General features: G+C 40.8%; 1 protein-coding gene across 2 annotated transcripts in view; it reads left to right on the plus strand.

The window, feature by feature from the left end:
* The window catches only part of SLC17A5 (solute carrier family 17 member 5), a 49,256-nt gene extending 32,535 nt beyond the window's left edge, over positions 1 to 16,721 (plus strand). For both annotated transcript variants that reach the window (XM_032409456.1, XM_032409457.1), the window contains 2 exons: positions 11,740 to 11,830; positions 15,321 to 16,721. In XM_032409456.1, coding sequence (XP_032265347.1) covers positions 11,740 to 11,830; positions 15,321 to 15,458 — 229 coding nt within the window. In that variant the 3' untranslated portion in view covers positions 15,459 to 16,721. The remainder of the gene's footprint in view (positions 1 to 11,739; positions 11,831 to 15,320) is intronic.
* Positions 16,722 to 17,635: the final 914 nt, after the last annotated feature.

The raw sequence follows: 17,635 nt of genomic DNA on the forward strand, positions 1-17,635 counted from the left end.
TCCATAGTTTCATATGATTTTTATCTTTAAACTAGAAGTTTACATTAATCCCACTTAAATATAAAACATTTTGTGTTTTTAATGTAATGCTGAATTACATTTTTAAAAGTATAAGGACCTGATAATCAGTATAGTAAAAATATTACACTGTATGTAAAAAGTCTATCGTGATAAAAAAAAAACTCCGAATATGTCTTATCCTATTTAGCAATGTAATCATGTTTTCACATCCCAAGATTGATCATGCATGAAAGTTTTATTACAGTGCCTGTCACATAGAGTGTGCTCAGTAAGCATTTGTTGAAGGAATAAATCTCTGGTTTTATCACAAGACCAAATGTCTAATGTTGAAGTTGTTTACAATATACCAGAGTTTTTTGTCAAAAAAAAAAAAAAAATCAAAACAGAGGGAAGAATTTTGTGAACCTTACAAGCTAGGAAATGCTTGTTGAGTATACTTATTGGTGAGTTAAGAAGTAAAGAAGTTTAGGGGCACCTGGGTGGCTTAGTCCGTTAGGCGTCTGCCTTCGGCTCAGGTCATGATCCCAGGGCCCTGGGATGGAGCCCTGAAGGGCTTCCTGCTCAGACGGGAGTCTGTTTCTCCCTCTGCCCCTCCCCCTGCTCCTGCTCTTGATCATTCTCTCTCACTCTCTCAAATAAATAAGTAAAATCTTAAAAAAAAAAAAAGGAGTTTAACATAATGATGAAAGAAAGGAAGAATTTGAAAGGCAAATTCAAGAAAACTTTGTTCAATTTAGTGATAATTTGAAAGATGTGATACAGGAGCGCCCGGGTGGCTCAGTCAGTCAAGCATCTGCCTTTGGCCTAGGTCATGATCCCGGGGTCCGGGGATCCCTGTGTGGGACTCCCTGCTCAGTGGGGAGCCTGCTTCTCCCTCTGCCCCTACCCCACTCGTGCTCATGTGCTCACTCTCTCTCAAATAAGTGGGTAAAATCTTTAAAAAAGAAAGAAAGAGAGAGAGAAAGAAAGAAAGATCTGATACAACACAATGGAAATAAGAACCCCTTGAAGCTGAAGGAATAAAGGCATGAGAAGTCATTTCTGAGGGACAGAGGATAGAAGAAGCCTAAGCAAATTGCTGCATAGTGACCTGAGGCATGTATTTGAGATTTACAAAGTAGGAATGATGACTGATTACCCAAGAAAGGATTCAAAGAAATAGCAAATAATTACAGGACTAAAATATGTTCCTTTAGGCTACTGATTAGAGAAGGAATCTGGAAGGGATTTCTCTTGAAGTGCGTTAAACAAAATGACACTGTTCTGTTATGTAGTTTATAGAATCATAGAAAGTGAGAACCAGGATGGATTTACAGTAACTCATCCCTTACTCAAAGTGTGGTCCACAGCCCGGGAGCATCAGCATCATGTGGGAGCTTATGAGAAATGCAGAATCTCAGGCCTCACCCCAGACTTGCTGAACTGGAATCTGCATGTTAAAGTCCTCAAGTGATTCTTGTGCATCTTCAAGTGTGAGGCCCTGGCCTAGTCAAGTCCTGTCACTCCTACAACAAACACGTCTGGAGGACCTACTATACATGGAGCACACTCTACATGACACTACAAAAAATAACACCCAGCTCCTGCATGCAAGGAGATTAGTTTAGTTCAGGAAATAAGCAGCAAAAAAAAATAAACAATTGTAATATATTATGATAATTCATTCTTTCGACAAATATTTATCAAATACCTGCCAATTACCAGCCATGAAAGACAGCTCTGGCCTGTGAAGCTTTTGGTCTAGGGTGGTAGAAACAAAAGGTTCACACAAATAAAAAACTTTTTGAAGAAAAATGGGAGATTACAAATAAATATAATGTAGATCAAAGAGTAAGGGAGGGTCTCTCTGAGGAAATGACATTTAAGCTCAAGTCTGAGGAATGAGTAGGAAGTCAGCCAGGCGAAAAGGGAATAGGGTGTTCCTGAGAGAAGAATTTACATGAGTAGAAAAAGAAATCAGTGTGTGTCTTAGTCTACTTGGGCTGCCATAACAAAATACCATAGACTGGGTGGCTTAAACAACAGAATTTATTTTCTCACAGTTTGAAGTCCAAGATCAAGATGCCAGCATGGTTAGTTTCTTGTCAGAACTCTCTTTCTGGTTTGCAGATGGGCTGCTTTTTGCTGGGTGCTCACATGGCCTTTCCCCAGTGTGTCTGCAGGCATGTATGCATCTGTGCAGAGAGAGAAAGAGCTCCAGTGTCTCTCACTCTTCATATAAGGGCACCCATACAATAGATGGGACTTGACAATAGATTAGACCTGAAGAGTAAAGAGAGGTCAAGCATGATGATTTCCAGGCATTCTGCATCTGCAGCTGGATAGATGGATGTGCCACTTATTGGAATTGGGATACCTGAAGGAGGAAGAGTCTTGGGGGAAGATAAAAATTTCAGACATGTTAAATTTTAGATATTTGTGAAAACATCTAGAAAATTGTAGTTATAGGCAGTTGGATTTATGGATCTGGAACTCAGAAGAGCATTCTGATTGGAAATGAAAATTAGGGAATAGTAATCCACATTTTGAAGTATTGAAAGATAAGCATTGCCTTGGGAGAGAGTGACAAGCGATCCCAAGACTGGATCTTGGCAAACATTTAGCACCCAGAAAGAGGGGAAATAACCAGAAAAGGAAACTAAAAAGGAACAACAAGAGAGATAGAAGGAAAATCAAGAATGTGTTGTCAAGAAAGCCAAGATTATCCAGTCTTCAATTCAAGAAGGGGCTCTGGATAATAGATAAAAATTTAGGAGTCATCAACATATGAGTAGTAGATAAAGCCACAGCATTGGATAAAATTACTCAGGAAATAATGAAAACCTTGGGAATTCATCAAGAGAAAGAAGAACCTGATGCAAGAGTAATTGAAAAGATGCAACAGGAAAAAGAGAAGGAAAATAAGCTGAGATTGGGATCCCCAAAGGGAGGGCTTGATCAACAGTGTCAGATGCCACAGAGAAGTCAAGTAAAGCAAGAATGAAAATATTCCTCTCCATATGGAGAAGTTCTTTAAACATCTTGGTGAAAATGCTTCCATAGAACAAGGAGAAGGAAGCTAGGTTGCAGTGACTTATGAAATGAATGGAAAGATAAGGAAGTGAAGACCGCCAACATAAAGCAGTGATTTCGAAAATGGGATCCTTAGCCCGTCCACATCAAAATCATCAGGAGTGCTTGTTAAAAATAAAGCAGAATAATTGATCACAGGGCTAGGGAAGGACTCTGCATTTTGTTGCTCCTCCAGGTGGTTTTCATGGACATTAAAATTTGAGAACCACTGCCAATAAACAACTATTTCAAAACTATAAACTATGAAGGGAAAGAGAAAAAGCTAAAGATGGACACATACCGATGGAAGATTGTTTGGGGTTTTTTTTAAGGCAAAAGAGACCCAGGTTGTACATATAGTGAGAAAAGAAGTCCAATAAACAATGAAAGGTTAAAGCTGAAAGAAAGAAGTGACAGTTACTGATTGGTAGAAGTCAGGAAGGGATGAGAATCAGAGCCCAAGTGGAGGGATTAGCTTTCAAATGAGAAGAGATGGAAGGTAGTAAAGTGGGTTCAGTTAAAGAAAAGTTTTGAGGTGAGTGAGATGAGAACTTGAGGATTGTAGTGATTCAAAATATGTCCACACATTCTTCAACACTTGGAGGGAACACTCCTTTGAGTGTGGGCTAGATTTAGTGACTTGTTTCTAATGATATGGTAAAAGTAGTGATATCTGACTAGGTCATAAAAGGCCTCACAGCAGCTTCCTTGCTCTCTGTCTCAGATGACTCATCTGCCACGTAGGGAGGACACTTAGGAGCCCTGTGGCAAGGCCCACATGGGGGGAGCTGAGGCCATCACCTGCAGCCACGTGAGTGAGCTTAGAAGTGGATAATGCAGCCCCAGCCAACATGACCGAAACGTCATGAGAAATTCTGAGCCGGAGCCGCCCAGCTAAACCACTTCTATATTCCTGACCCAGAGACCCTGAGAGATGATAAATATTTGTTGTCCACAGCTGCAAGGCTTGAAGTAATTTATAGTGCAGCAGTAGATAACTAATTGAAAAGTCTTTAACTGTTAGTCTTTGATTTCTCTGTGACATGGGACTCAGGTTCATTCTTAAGACTAAGAAAGAAGATAGGTGTGGAGAAAAAGACTCGAGAATCATAAAAGTTCAAACTAGCTACCGGGGAAATTTGTCACTAAGAACTCATTGAAGGGGTTTCTGGCATTGACGAGGATCAGCTGCAATTGGAGATGAGTTTTATACTTTCTCTATTTTACAGAGTTGTTCTTCCAGTGGTTTCAGCAGCCCAAGTATAGGATTGAAAATGTGCTGTAGAATTGATTTAGGCTTGAGATTTTAACAAGCTAAGGGTTGATGAACACTCAAAGGGATATGGGAATTGAGAGTTTGGGCACAAAAGATATCCTGGCTGTGTTATCTCTCAGATGCTTTTAGTTGAAATAATAGAAATCCTAATTCAAGCTGGGCTAAACAGCATAGTGTATTGATTCACTTTAGTGTAAAATCCAGTGACAGTTGGCTTCAGGCAAGAGTTGACATCAGCTGTCCACTAATATTACCAAAGATTCATTTCTTTTCCACTCTCTAGCTTTCATGATACTAGTTTTATCCTAAGACTGGGTGTGCTTGTTAAATCACACAATGAAATGATTGCCAGTAACTACCAGAATTGTGTGCTTCTTTACTCACATCAGTCAAGGAAGAAAAGGATCCTTTTCTCTCTCAACCATGGAAGTAAGTCCTGGGCTTCATTTTGACTGAAACAAAGCAAGTCACATATCCACCCCTGAACCAACCCCTATGGCCAAGAGAATACCATTTGACTTTAGGACAATTAGCACCCCCCCTAAAGTTAGAGGTAAAGGAGTCAGTATCCCCAAACCTCATGGGAATGGATGCTGAGGAGGCCACTGGTAATATCCACTACAACACATGAAGGTGGGAACACAAAGAACTCGTTTTGAAGAAGGAGAAACTCAGGTACAGAGGAATTATGTGGCTTCCAAAGTCACCCCTAGTAAATGGCAGACCTGAGATTTGAATCCAGGTCTCAGCAACATGATTCAGGGATCTTTCTGCTACATCAGGTTGTCTCTTGAAGATCTTAAAAATTGGTCATTGTCTAGTAGTTATTTTGAGAACTCAGGGTAAAGAACTCATTGCCAAGAACAGATACATACTCTGGTTGCCTCAGTTTATGTGAGTTTATTTTAAAACTAAGTAAATAAATATGAGAAGTAAAAATTGTAAGGAACGTAAAATTGACTGACTAACCAAGCTAGCCAGAAAGAAGGTAGTAAGACACCCACTCCATTTCATGGAGCTGAAATGTAATTCAGGATTCATCAGGTGCCTTCAATCCTTCAGGAGCTCTGGAATCTGGCAAGAGCTTCTGGGAGGGGGAAAAACAAAACAAAACAAATATACATAGTACTTACCTTATAAGATTGTTGTGAGGATTAAATAGAACACATACACACTCACATATACACTTAGCTCATAATGTAGTAAGTTCATTTGCACATAACACAATAAACTATTATTTTCTGGCAAACTGAGTCAGGTGCCATGACCAGGGTCACAAATCAATCCAAGTAAAATATTAAAGGGCTGATTGGTGAGCTCTTAGAAAAGAAAATACTGATTACTGAGGAGTAACCGTTGGATCATTAACAGCCAAAATAGCAAAATGGTCTAATTTCTCAACATTTTTAGCCTCATACATAGAGGGAACACAGTGTATATGGTACATCAGGATTTCAACTAGATCTCCCATGATAACCTTTTGGATAAGTTGGGAAAAGATGAATTGGATGTACAATGAGATGGATGTGTAATTACTAAATTTCAGTGTCATAGCGTGCTGATTAATGGATCTAGTTATTTAACAAACAGCATGCCCAGGCACTCTACCAAATGTTGAAGACACAAACATGAAACTAACATGGCCCCTGTTTGCATCTGTAGAAGCTTCTGGTATCTTGAAGTGTGATAAGGTCACACGTCCTGAAGCATATACTGGATGATGGGCAGGCAGGATCCTGGAACTGGGCTTCAAGCACCAGCTGAGTGGTTGAACTTCATATCTTGAAGACTCTGTTCCAGCCCTGGCATTTTGTGAGTCATAAGTAAAAAAAAAAAACATTTATCTAGATATAGTATGAAACTAAACAGTTTAGTAACATAAATGATGCCAACAAGTAGTTGTAGAAGTTGGGAGAATAGTAAGTACATGTATGCACCACGTGCTTACCACCAGATTTCTGGTTGTGACCAACATATATATATATATGTGAACAACATATGTAACTTTTAAAAATATATCACTGTACAAATGTAAGGTAATCACATCAAAGTTAAAATTATTTCCCTCCCTTCTATTTTGATTCAACCCTTTAGATGAGCTTGCAGTTTTTATTTTCCAACTAGAATTTCTTGGTTTAAAGGATACTAGTTGTTTCTAGTTCTCCATGTTTTGGTTAACTAGGGGATTACATATCTTTTGACCATGTTGTTGCTTAGTTGCTTTTTCTTTGGTAAAAGCTGAGTGCCCACAGGGCGCCTGGGTGGCTCAGTCGTTAAGCATCTGCCTTCGGCTCAGGTCATGATCCCAGGGTTCTGGGATCGAGCCCCGCATCGGGCTCCCTGCTCTGCGGGAAGCCTGCTTCTCCCTCTCCCACTCCCCCTGCTTGTGTTCCCTCTCTCGCTGTGTCTCTCTCTGTCAAATAAATAAATAAAAATACTAAAAAAAAAAAAAAAAGCTGAGTGCCCATGCACTGGATAACACTCTGATAGTTAGAACAAGAACATTTGAGGGCCACAGACCTTTAAGCATTCAGCACTGAAGCTTATGGTGAAAAATTAAGCTCCAGAAAACTGGTATTTCCTACAGAATGAATTCAGTGATGACTATGGCAGTTTTATTAACAAGGCAGCATTATAGATTATAACCTTATAATACTAAGTACTGATTTGGAGTCAGACAAATGGGGTAACATTTTACAGTCTTTCTTCATCTGTAGTATGGAGATAGTAATCCCTACCTCCTGGAGTGGATTTTACTATTAAAATGGGATATATATATAAACTTAGAGCCATCCCTGACATAAGGTTTTTGAACAAACAATCAGTAATCCTATTAACATAAAGATGTGTTCGTGGTATTTTCCAAGCCTCTTTCTCTCTAGATTAAAATAGAGATTTTCTGTGGATAATTTTGTTGCCCGGATACAGGGGAATTGGAGAGATTTTTAACGATTAATCCCACAGCACTCCAGTACTCCCCCAACACAGAATGCACACTGGGTCTGTACAACATCCTTTTTCCCAGCAGTCATCCACCTCTCATGGCCCTTCCTGGCCAAGTGTAATATAAATACTTGAATGAGTTTCTTGGTGCTGACACTTAGGATTTCACAGCATTCATCTGCACTTAATATCTGTCACTGAAAAGGCCTGGCAACATTGCAGGTAGTTCCTCCTACTGCCAAGGTGTTAATGGTTTAAAAAAAAAAAAAGACAGATTCTGCCAAGCTTGGTTAATTTAAGATACACTCCCTAAAGGGCATAAGCCAAAAAGACCTGTGCCGTGTGCTTTTGTTATTGTTTCCAGTACAAATGAGTTTTGAACATAAAAATTTGTGATGTTTGTAGATCATTGACTTAGGTTCAGCAGGATGTTTTATTTAGGCACTCGGGCTGCCATTCAGAATGCCATAGACTGGGTAGCTTAAAAAAATAGTTTATTTTCTCACAGTTCTGGAAGCTGGAAGTCGGAGATCAGGGTGTCAGCACGGTCAGGTTCTGGTGAGATCTCTTTTCCTTGCTTGCAGACGGCCTCCTTCTCCCTGTGTGCTCACATAGCCTTTCCTTGGTCAATACTCACAGAGATAGAGCGATTTCTCTCTCTTCCTCTTCTTTTTTTTTTTTTAAAGGTTTTATTTATTTATTTGACAAAGAGAGAGACAGCGAGAGAGGGAACACAAGCAGGGGGAGTGGGAGAGGGAGAAGCAGGCTTCCCGCTGAGCAGGGAGCCCGATGTGGGACTCGATCCCAGGACCCCGGGATCATGACCTGAGCCGAAGGCAGACGCTTAACGACTGAGCCACCCAGGCGCCACCTACCTAGATGATTTTTATGAAAAATAAATTATAGCGGCGCCTGGGTGGCTCAGTCATTAAGCGTCTGCCTTCGGCTCTGGTCATGATCCCAGGGTCCTGGGATCGAGCCCCGCATTGCGCTCCCTCCTTGGCGGGAGGCCTGCTCTCCCTCTCCCACTCCCCCTGCTTGTGTTCCCTCCCTCGCCGTCTCTCTGTCAAAAAATAAAAAATCTTTAAAAAAAAAAAAAAAAGGAAAAATAAATTATAAATGCCATTTACTTAGTTAACCAATTTTTAACTTCATCACCATCTTTAAATTTTCTTTTTTTTTTTTAAATTTTATTTATTTGACAGAGAGAGAGACACAGTGAGAGAGAGGGAACACAAGCAGGGGGAGTGGGAGAGGGCGAAGCAGGCCTCCCGCGGAGCAGGAAGCCCGATGTGGGGCCCGATCCCAGGACCCTGGGACCATGACCTGAGCCGAAGGCAGACGCTTAACGACTGAGCCACCCAGGCGCCCCCATCTTTAAATTTTCTTGCTAAAAATATCAAAGCTAAATCTAATGTGCCCTCTGTGATCTAGAGTCTAGATACTATCAGTGTACAGGAAATGCAGGGAACATAAGATTATGCTGAATGATATCTCAGGGATTCAGCCTACACAATACAGAATGTAGGACTGTCTATAGGATAAAATCCCAGTTTCTTCAATTAAAAAGAGAGAGAGCAATAAAAAACAAATGAACAATGGATACACACAGCGACTTGGGAAGATGTTTAGCAACCCCCCATGTAATCCAAAAGGTTGCATACTGTGTGGTTCCATTTCTATGAAATTCCTGATCGGGAATCAGCACCCTTTGGAGCCAGTACCCAAGAGAGGTGTTTGTGTCTGTGGGACGAAGCTCCAGCAGCCAGCACAGCCAGTGCCCCCGGGGTCTGTGGACAGGACCTGGCACAACTGCGGGTCACATGCCACTTCTCTGGTCACATGTATTGAATGAGCATATATGTACTGGCCCTGGAAATAATAAAGGGGAATAAAACATGAGTTTGCAGTGAGACTGTGGAATCGGAAATAGCAAACTTGAATTATAGAACAATTGCCTCTTAGAACCCATAGCACTAGCTTTAGGGACAATAAAGTTCTGGGAAGACAGAGCTCAATATGAGCTGAACTAGACAAAGAAAGCTTCGTGGAAGAGGTGCTAAGCAAGTGGTCTGGACAGAAAGAGTATGGATTTCAGATAGCGAGTAGGGTATGCTGAGTACAGATAGCTAACCGGAATGAGCGTAGCAGACGTGATTGGCTGGAATGAGAGCTCTCTGAATCTGAAGTTCCGTATTATGCAGCAGTAAGACGAGGTACATGGACCAGGGCCAGGCCACTGCAAATCAGGCCAAAGATTACAATCTTCTTAGGGTAAGCATGAAACCATCCTTGTAAGTTTTTGAATAGGGGTGACCTCACAAAATTATGATTATTCAAATTAAAGCTTATACAGTTTGAGAGACAGTTCAGCCATATGTAAAATGTCCTTAAAAATGTTTATTCCGGTAGATTCTGTTTCTTGATTGGGGGCTAATGACATGGTTCTGTTCACTTTATAGAAATTCATCACGCTGTACACTTACGGTCTATGTACATTTCCATATGTATGTTGTACTCAAAAATAATGTTTTAGTGTACTTGGTGGGTTGCGGGGGAACTCACATGGACCAGCAGGTATGTTACATGTATACATCTATGAACCCATGAATGATAAGGGAAATAATCTATCACTAACTGGCCAAGGTCACATGGTAGAATTGGGAGTCACAGATCTTTAGGTCTCCTGATTAGCAGTCAATATGACTTCTTTATGGAAAATAAGCATTTCATTCAGCCTTCCTTAGTCTACATACATTCCTTATGTATTGGAGAAATCAACAGATCATTAGCACTTTCCAAATACAAGCAGGAATTCTTTCTTTAAAGATTCGCATCTAAACATAGCTAAGAATATTCCACTCCTCTAAGCTTTACCCTTAAAATAAATCAACTTTTCCTGAACTTATTAAAAATGCATTTTTTGTTATACACACACACAAACAATGTATACCAAACTTGTCTATTTCTGGGAAGTATGCAAGGACTTAGCTATAAGCATATACATATAGTAAGTGGAACACGTAAGTTGCGAAATTGTTATGTTCAATATTATCTCATTTCTATAATAATATATGAGAAATATAGGGGCACCTGGGTGGCTCAGTCGGTTAAGCATCTGCCTTCAGCTCAGGTCATGATCCTGGAGTCCCAGGATTGAGTCCCGCATTGGGCTTCCTGCTAGGTGGGGAGCCTGCTTCTCTCTCTGACCCTCCTGCCTCTCATGCTTTCTCTCTCTCATACTTTCTCTCTCAAATAAATGAATAAAATCTTTAAAAAAAAAGAAAGAAAGAAATATATACATATAAATAAAAATAATTAGGATATTTACCGAAGTGTTAATGTTGATTATCTCTATATGGAAGGACAAAGGTAATTTTTTCTTCTTATTTTTTTTTTTAATTTTCAACAATGAAATAGATTTTGTAATCAGGAAATAAATTCTTTTTTTTTTTTAACTAAAGAACCTTAAGACACATCAAACTTCCTATCTAATATAGTCCTGTACCCTGTACGAAAATCAGTCTCAACACTTTTCTTTTTTTTTTTTTAAAGACTTTATTTTATTTATTTGACAGAGAGAGACACAGCAAGAGAGGGAACACAAGCAGGGGGAGTGGGAGAGGGAGAAGCAGGCTTCCCGCTGAGCGGGGAGCCCGACGCAGGGCTCGATCCCAGGACCCCAGGATCATGACCCGAGCCAAAGGCAGACAGACGCCCAACGGCTGAGCCACCCAGGCGCCCAATCTCAACACTTTTCTAAATCACTATAAGAAAGATTTTCATTTGGGGCACCTGGGTGGCTCAGTTGTTAAGCATCGGCCTTCGGCTTGGGTCATGATCCCAGGACCCTGGGATCCCAGGGTCCTGCTCAGCGGGAAGCCTGCTTCTCCCTCTCCCACTCCCCCTGCTTGTGTTCCCTCTCTCGCTGTCTCTCTCTCTCTGTCAAATAAATAATAATAAATAAATAAAATCTTTTAAAAAGCTGATTCTTTAAAAAAAAAAAAGGATTTTCATTTCAGTGACTGCGTTCCCCTGTGTAATATTAGAATGCTTATTAACTATTGAAATGCAGGTTTTTCACCAGTTAAATATATTCAGTCCAACTTAGTAAGACATTTCATTTAGACATGAAATTTCACAAGAATACAGAGTGTTCTGGAAGTAATATAGCTATCTGTTGAAAGAAGCCACTTAGGGACGCCTGGGTGTCTCAGTCGGTTAAGCGTCTGCCTTCGGCTCAGGTCATGATCCCAGGGTCCTGGGATAGAGTCACACATCGGGCTCCTTGCTCGGCGGGAAGCCTGCTTCTCCCTCTCCCACTCCCCCTGCTTGTACTGTCACTCTCTCTCTCTCTCTCTAGCAAATAAACAAATAAAATCTTTTTAAAAAAAAAGCCACTTAAATGTGTAACATAATAATAAACCTCTATGAAAATGTTTCCGCAGGTATGCTGGTATCCTCCTGGGCATCACAAATACATTTGCCACTATTCCAGGAATGGTTGGGCCTGTCATTGCTAAAAGTCTGACCCCTGATGTAAGTAAATAATTTGCTTATAAACTGCAAAGGTCTCCACAGTTCACTTAAGCCTGCACATCTGTGTCAAAATTGAGCATATTTTAATTAAGAGTAAAATTCTGAATGTTTATTCTTATGTGGTTCTTTATGTCAACAAAAAGCTAAATGCCATAATGGACAGGAAAGTATATTTTCAAAGAACACTCTTTGGTTTTTAGACGAAACAATAGAACTAAGTTCAGCGAAGATGTTGTAGCTGACACCACACAAGTACTTAAAAGTGGTGATATTATACAAGATAAATAACTTGTGTCTTTGGTTTGAACAAAGAAAAACTGGCAATGTAAATTCATTCAAGAAGTGGATCCACAGGTGCACCTGGGTGGCTCAGTCGTTAAGCGTCTGCCTTCGGCTCGGGTCATGATCCCAGGGTCCTGGGATCGAGCCCCGCATCAGGCTCCCTGCTTGTCCCTCTCCCATTCCCCCTGCTCGTGTTCCCTCTCTCTCTGTGTCTCTGTCAAATTAATTAATTAATTAATTTTAAAAAAAAAGTAGTGGATCCACAAAGGTGAGGTATCAGGAAGTCATGTGGGAATGAGTAAGGAACAGGGAAATGAACACCACTGAGAGGAGCAGAAGACTCGCGAAGACACGGTAGATGTCTTCACATAGTGAAGGATGACCACACGGAACATGGTGACTTATTCTTGGCAGTTCCACAAAGACAGATGAAGAGAAGTAATGAGGACACAATAGGAAAATTCTCTGCTCCAAGCTGTCTACTATATGGAATGGGCTGTCTTATGAGTTAGTGAGCCCTGAAACAGTCAAACACGGATCTACGGGCATTTCATGAGTGATTATTAATACGCCAGATACTGAGGATCCAAAGGCAAAATGACAAGCTTCTACACTTGTGAAACGCATCATTTAGAGATCGCACATAATCGAATAGTTAAAGTACAGTGACGAATGCTGCAGAAAAGAATGTGTGCAGAGTGCTGTGGGCACAGGGGAGAGAGCACGCAATTTGTGAGGAGGGAGCCCTGGAGGAGTGAGCCGGGTGTGGGAAGGGCACTGAGCCTCCGAAACACCGTGGGCCCAGGGGTGGTCCCACCGCCAGCTGGAAGGCAGCGTGGTGCCTCATCAGTCAGCAGAGACTCAGCACTGTGCAAGTTGCCCACAATGTGTAAGAAATAAAAATAAAGGACCCCCAACTCCAATTTTCTACTGTTTAAAAAAATCTAAAGCCTGGTGAAATACAGTTTTCAAGAGGCTGACTTAAACCTCTAAGAGACTTAATTTTCTCTCTGTCTCTGTGATCAAATTAACACCATCTAATCCTTAGAATTTCAGAATATGCTTACAAACTTTCTCACTACCAAATATACTGATTTCGGCCGTATAGGTGTTTGCCACAGTGGGTGTTCCTGTTTCTTCTCTGCTCCCACCATTTCTTTCTTTTTTTTTTTTTAAGATTTATTTATTTAAGAGAGAGAGATCATGCGAACGGGAGGTGGGGGGCAGAAGGAGACAAGCAGACTCCCCACTGAGCAGGGAGCCTGATGTGGGGCTTGATCCCAGGACCCTGAGGTCATGACCTGAGCTGAAATCAAGAGTCGGTCGCCTAACCGACTGAGCCACCCAGGCACCCCTGCTCCCACCATTTCTGATTCCTTACTTGAATGAATCCGAGCCTCCTTGTTACTGTTTTCTCTCACTTAATAGAAAGGGACATTGGGAAAGTTTTGTTTTGGTTTTTTTTCTAGAATTGTGTGTCTCAATATGCACACATCAGAAATGTTTAACCTTATCTTCATGGAGCACTGTGGCAACACAGGAACCTAAGTAAACCATGGGAACCTAAGTAAACCATGTATTAATTTCACTTATTATGGCTAATTATAGTATTTCTGCTAGAGATATCTGGATTCCTCAGTTAAAGTCTTGAAACGTTTGTAAAGTGGGAACCGAACTGGATTTTGGATATGGTATCATAGCATTTGTTTAATGTTATTAAAAGGATATTATTTTTTAAAAGGAAAACACAGGGGCACCTGAGTGGTTGAATCGGTTGAGCATCAGACTCTTGATTTCAGCTCAAGTCATGATCTTGGGGTGATGGGATAGAGCCCTGCATCTGGCTCTGCGCTCAGTGTGGGGTCTGCTTGGGATTCTCTCTCTCCCTCTACCTCTGCCCCTCCCCCTGCACGCACGCACTCACTCTCTCACTCTAAATAAATAAAGAAAGAAAATCTTAAAAAAAAAGAAAGGAAAAACACACATTTGCCTTTACAATTGTAATTGCTCACAATTAAAAATTACTGCACTGCCTCAAAAACTTTGCAGAATGAGCAGAGTACAAATAAGTAACACATTGTTAGCATATGAAAATGTTACTAAAATTACAATGGATTTCTAAGATTTTTTTTCACCGAAATACATGCATCTCAGATAAGCATAACTTAACAAGAGAGTGCTCTCTTTCTCCATGCTTTTCCTTTTTTCCTAAATGAATGACCTCATACTAGCTTCCTAGTGCCTTTCCTTTTTCTTCCTCATTGCCAATTCCCCTACTTGTTTTTTCTTTTCTACATGCTGTAGATGTAGTGCATTCTGGTTACACTGACATTGCAAAATCCAAAAAATGGTTGTTTAAGTTAGTCACATGACCCAGAAATTAGCTAGCTGCCTGATGTTTTTATACCACTGTACTATACACTAAACAATTGTGTTCTGTTGATCTCTTAACTGGCAGATCCCATCCGTGTCCTGTTTTGTGGGCCATTCAGGAGCTCTCTGTGCCAGGCCTCAAACTTGAAATTCAAAGTCCATCTTAACTCATCCTTACTTGATCTGCCCCTTGTATCTCCCACCTAAGAACTTGGAAGATGATGGGCAAGCATACTACTTTCCTAGTAACACATGTTTGAAAGACATGCCACATGTTTTATTTGGAGTAAACCTGAGTAAACTTTGAATAAATGGTGTTGTAAAAATACACAAATCCTAAGTATAGGGGTGGATGAATTTTCACAAAGTTAATCCACTCGTGTAACCAACACCCAGTCCAGAAACAGAACGTTACCTCTCTTGCAAAGCCTCTGGGTGCTCCTTGCTGCCATTCCCCTTTCATCCTGGTAAGAGGAGCCACTACTCCGACTTTTAACACTGTGGATTAGTTTTGTGTAATTTTGAGCTTTTATATAATGGAATTTTATATAATGCAGTCATTCAATACATACTCATTTGTGTCTGGCTTCTTGGCATAACATTTCGTTTGTGAGATGCATCTGTGTTGTTTTAGCTCATTCATTTTAGTTGCTGTATAGTATTCCATGGAGCAAATATACCTCAGTTTCACTGTTGATGGACATTGGGTTGTTTTCAGCATGAGGCTTTTATGAATAATGCTACTGTTGTAACAGTCTTGTGACTCTACCTTTTCTATAAAGTGGACTATAAACAAAATTTTTTTTCATGTGCATGTTTTTCTTTCTCCCTATAGAACACTATTAGAGAATGGCAAACAGTTTTCTGTATCGCTGCTGCTATAAATGTGTTCGGTGCCATTTTCTTCTCGCTATTCGCCAAAGGTGAAGTGCAAAACTGGGCTCTCGATGATCGACATGGACACAGAAACTGAAGGAACCAATAAATAATCCTGTCTCTATTAACGTATTTTTGTTTATCATGTAACCTAAAAGTGCCTTTGATATTTTAAATGTGTATGCATTCTACATATAAGAAAAAAATTGGATGAAATTTTTAAGGCTTGTAATCATGAAATGTCACAAGTTGCCAGATTAGTAAAATTAGCTATTTTTAATCATTAATAACATGTATCCTGAAACTTAGACTTGAGGGTCACATATCCGGCTGTAAATCAGGCAATATAAAGTAGGGGAGTTCTATTTATTTTTAAGGGGCATCCTTGAAGGAATGAGTGGAAGTGGACCCTTCTATCCCTTTGCTTAATTACACTAGATAATAATTCTCAGGTCTTGGTCAACACCTGTTTTTGACCACTTTGCTCATACAAATTATGTCGGCCACAATCCCTGACACTTAGGTCTCAAATGGTAGCATCTCCACGGAGCTGCCAGCCACGGTATAATTTGGCCTGGCAACCACACGGAGGGAAGCATGCCCAGGAGGCTGCCAAGCATTCCCTCACTGGCTTCAGGGACGGTGCCCAGCATTTATCAGAGGCAGCATCCAAGACCAGGGTCAGCGCCAAGTCTTCAGATGGCGTTCTTCCCCTGGGCGCTGTTAACGTGTCGAGAAAGCCGCAAGTAGGCCCAGGCAGCAAGATCCACCGCTGCAGTCTTGATACAAATCCTCACACTTTTCCCTTCCCGGCACACTGGAATATTGATTGGCATGTAACCTGCAAGAGAACGGTGTGATGCCCAATTAACTACAAATAAAATCATCCTTGATTAAAACTACTTTCACGTGGATTAGAATATAAATTTCCAAGTCCCTGTGTTCTCTGGGCTTCACCAGAATAAGTAAAACAATTTTAAAACTCTCACATTTTTTTTCCTTTTGTCTACATGTAAGCTTCTGGTTGCAGTTGAAAGTTGAAGTGACTTTTATTTGGCCCCATCATCTACAACCAGTGGTGGAATAATCCTTACTTATGGTTCCTAAAATCATGTTTTCCAGGTTTTCCCCAAACCAGCTTCCAGTGGCTTTTGAGCATGCTTGGAGGGCATTTATGTGATTTAGAACTTGATTTATGTTTTGTTATGTTTGTTCAACACTACCTGTAACATTTTGAGTAAAACTGATTCATGTAATATGGTGTGGATACATTTCTGTACATTTCTTTTTTAATCTGTAAATAGCTTTAAGTTGCTATGGTGGTATTTCTTTTATAAATCATCAAAATAAACATTTTTGGGTTGGTTTTTGGATCTGACAGTCCTATGGTATTCTCTAGTGTCTCGAGTGGCTATTTAACATCTCTGCTGTCCTCCTCAAGCCACCAGGCTACCTCCACGGTCCCCTCCCTGTGCCACCACCAGGCCAAGGAGACTTAGGCCATCTAAGGGAGACAACATGAGGAAACTTTTGCCATCAAACTGCCCTTCCTAGCTCTGCAGAGGGCCCGCTCTTCTCCCGGAAGCGTATGCCTACACCACAAATTGTACCCTCTCCTGCCTCCTCTAAGATCTTGATTTAGTCATTCCCCTGTAATTTGGTTCTTCAATCTCCACCTCTCTTCTCTTTCTTTTCCTTCTGTCTCAAGGACACTCAAGTCTTCTCTAGCCTTTAAAAACAAAAATACGAAATTCTGGGGCGCCTGGGTTGCTCAGTCGGTTAAGCGTCTGCCTTCGGCTCAGGTCATGATCCCAGGGTCCTGGGATTGAGCCCCGCATCGGGCTCCCTGCTCAGCGGGGAGCTTGCTTCTCCCTCTGCCTGTCGCTCCCCCTGCTTGTGTGCATGCGCTCACTCTCTCTGACAAATAAATGAAATGTTAAAAAAAAAAAATTTTTAATTAAAAAAAAATACGAAATTCTTCTGGGGACATAAAACCACAGATACATACAGAGTATCTTTACCATGATATTCAAGAAACCGGAAACAGTGGTTACCTCTGGAGAGAGAAAAATAGGCAACCAAGAGTAGGAAGGAGAATTAATTTTCACGTTACCAAATGTGGCAATATAACTATTTAAATTAAAACATCGTTTAAAGAAAAAAACAAGGGTGCCTGGGTGGCTCAGTCGGTTAAGCATCTGCCTTCAGCTCAGGTCATGATCCCAGGGTCCTGGGATCGAGTCCCATGTCGGGCTCCTTACTCTGCAAGGAGTC

This window comes from Phoca vitulina, unplaced genomic scaffold (assembly GCF_004348235.1).
Source record: "Phoca vitulina isolate PV1807 unplaced genomic scaffold, GSC_HSeal_1.0 scaffold11, whole genome shotgun sequence".
Classification (NCBI taxonomy): Eukaryota; Metazoa; Chordata; class Mammalia; order Carnivora; family Phocidae; genus Phoca; species Phoca vitulina.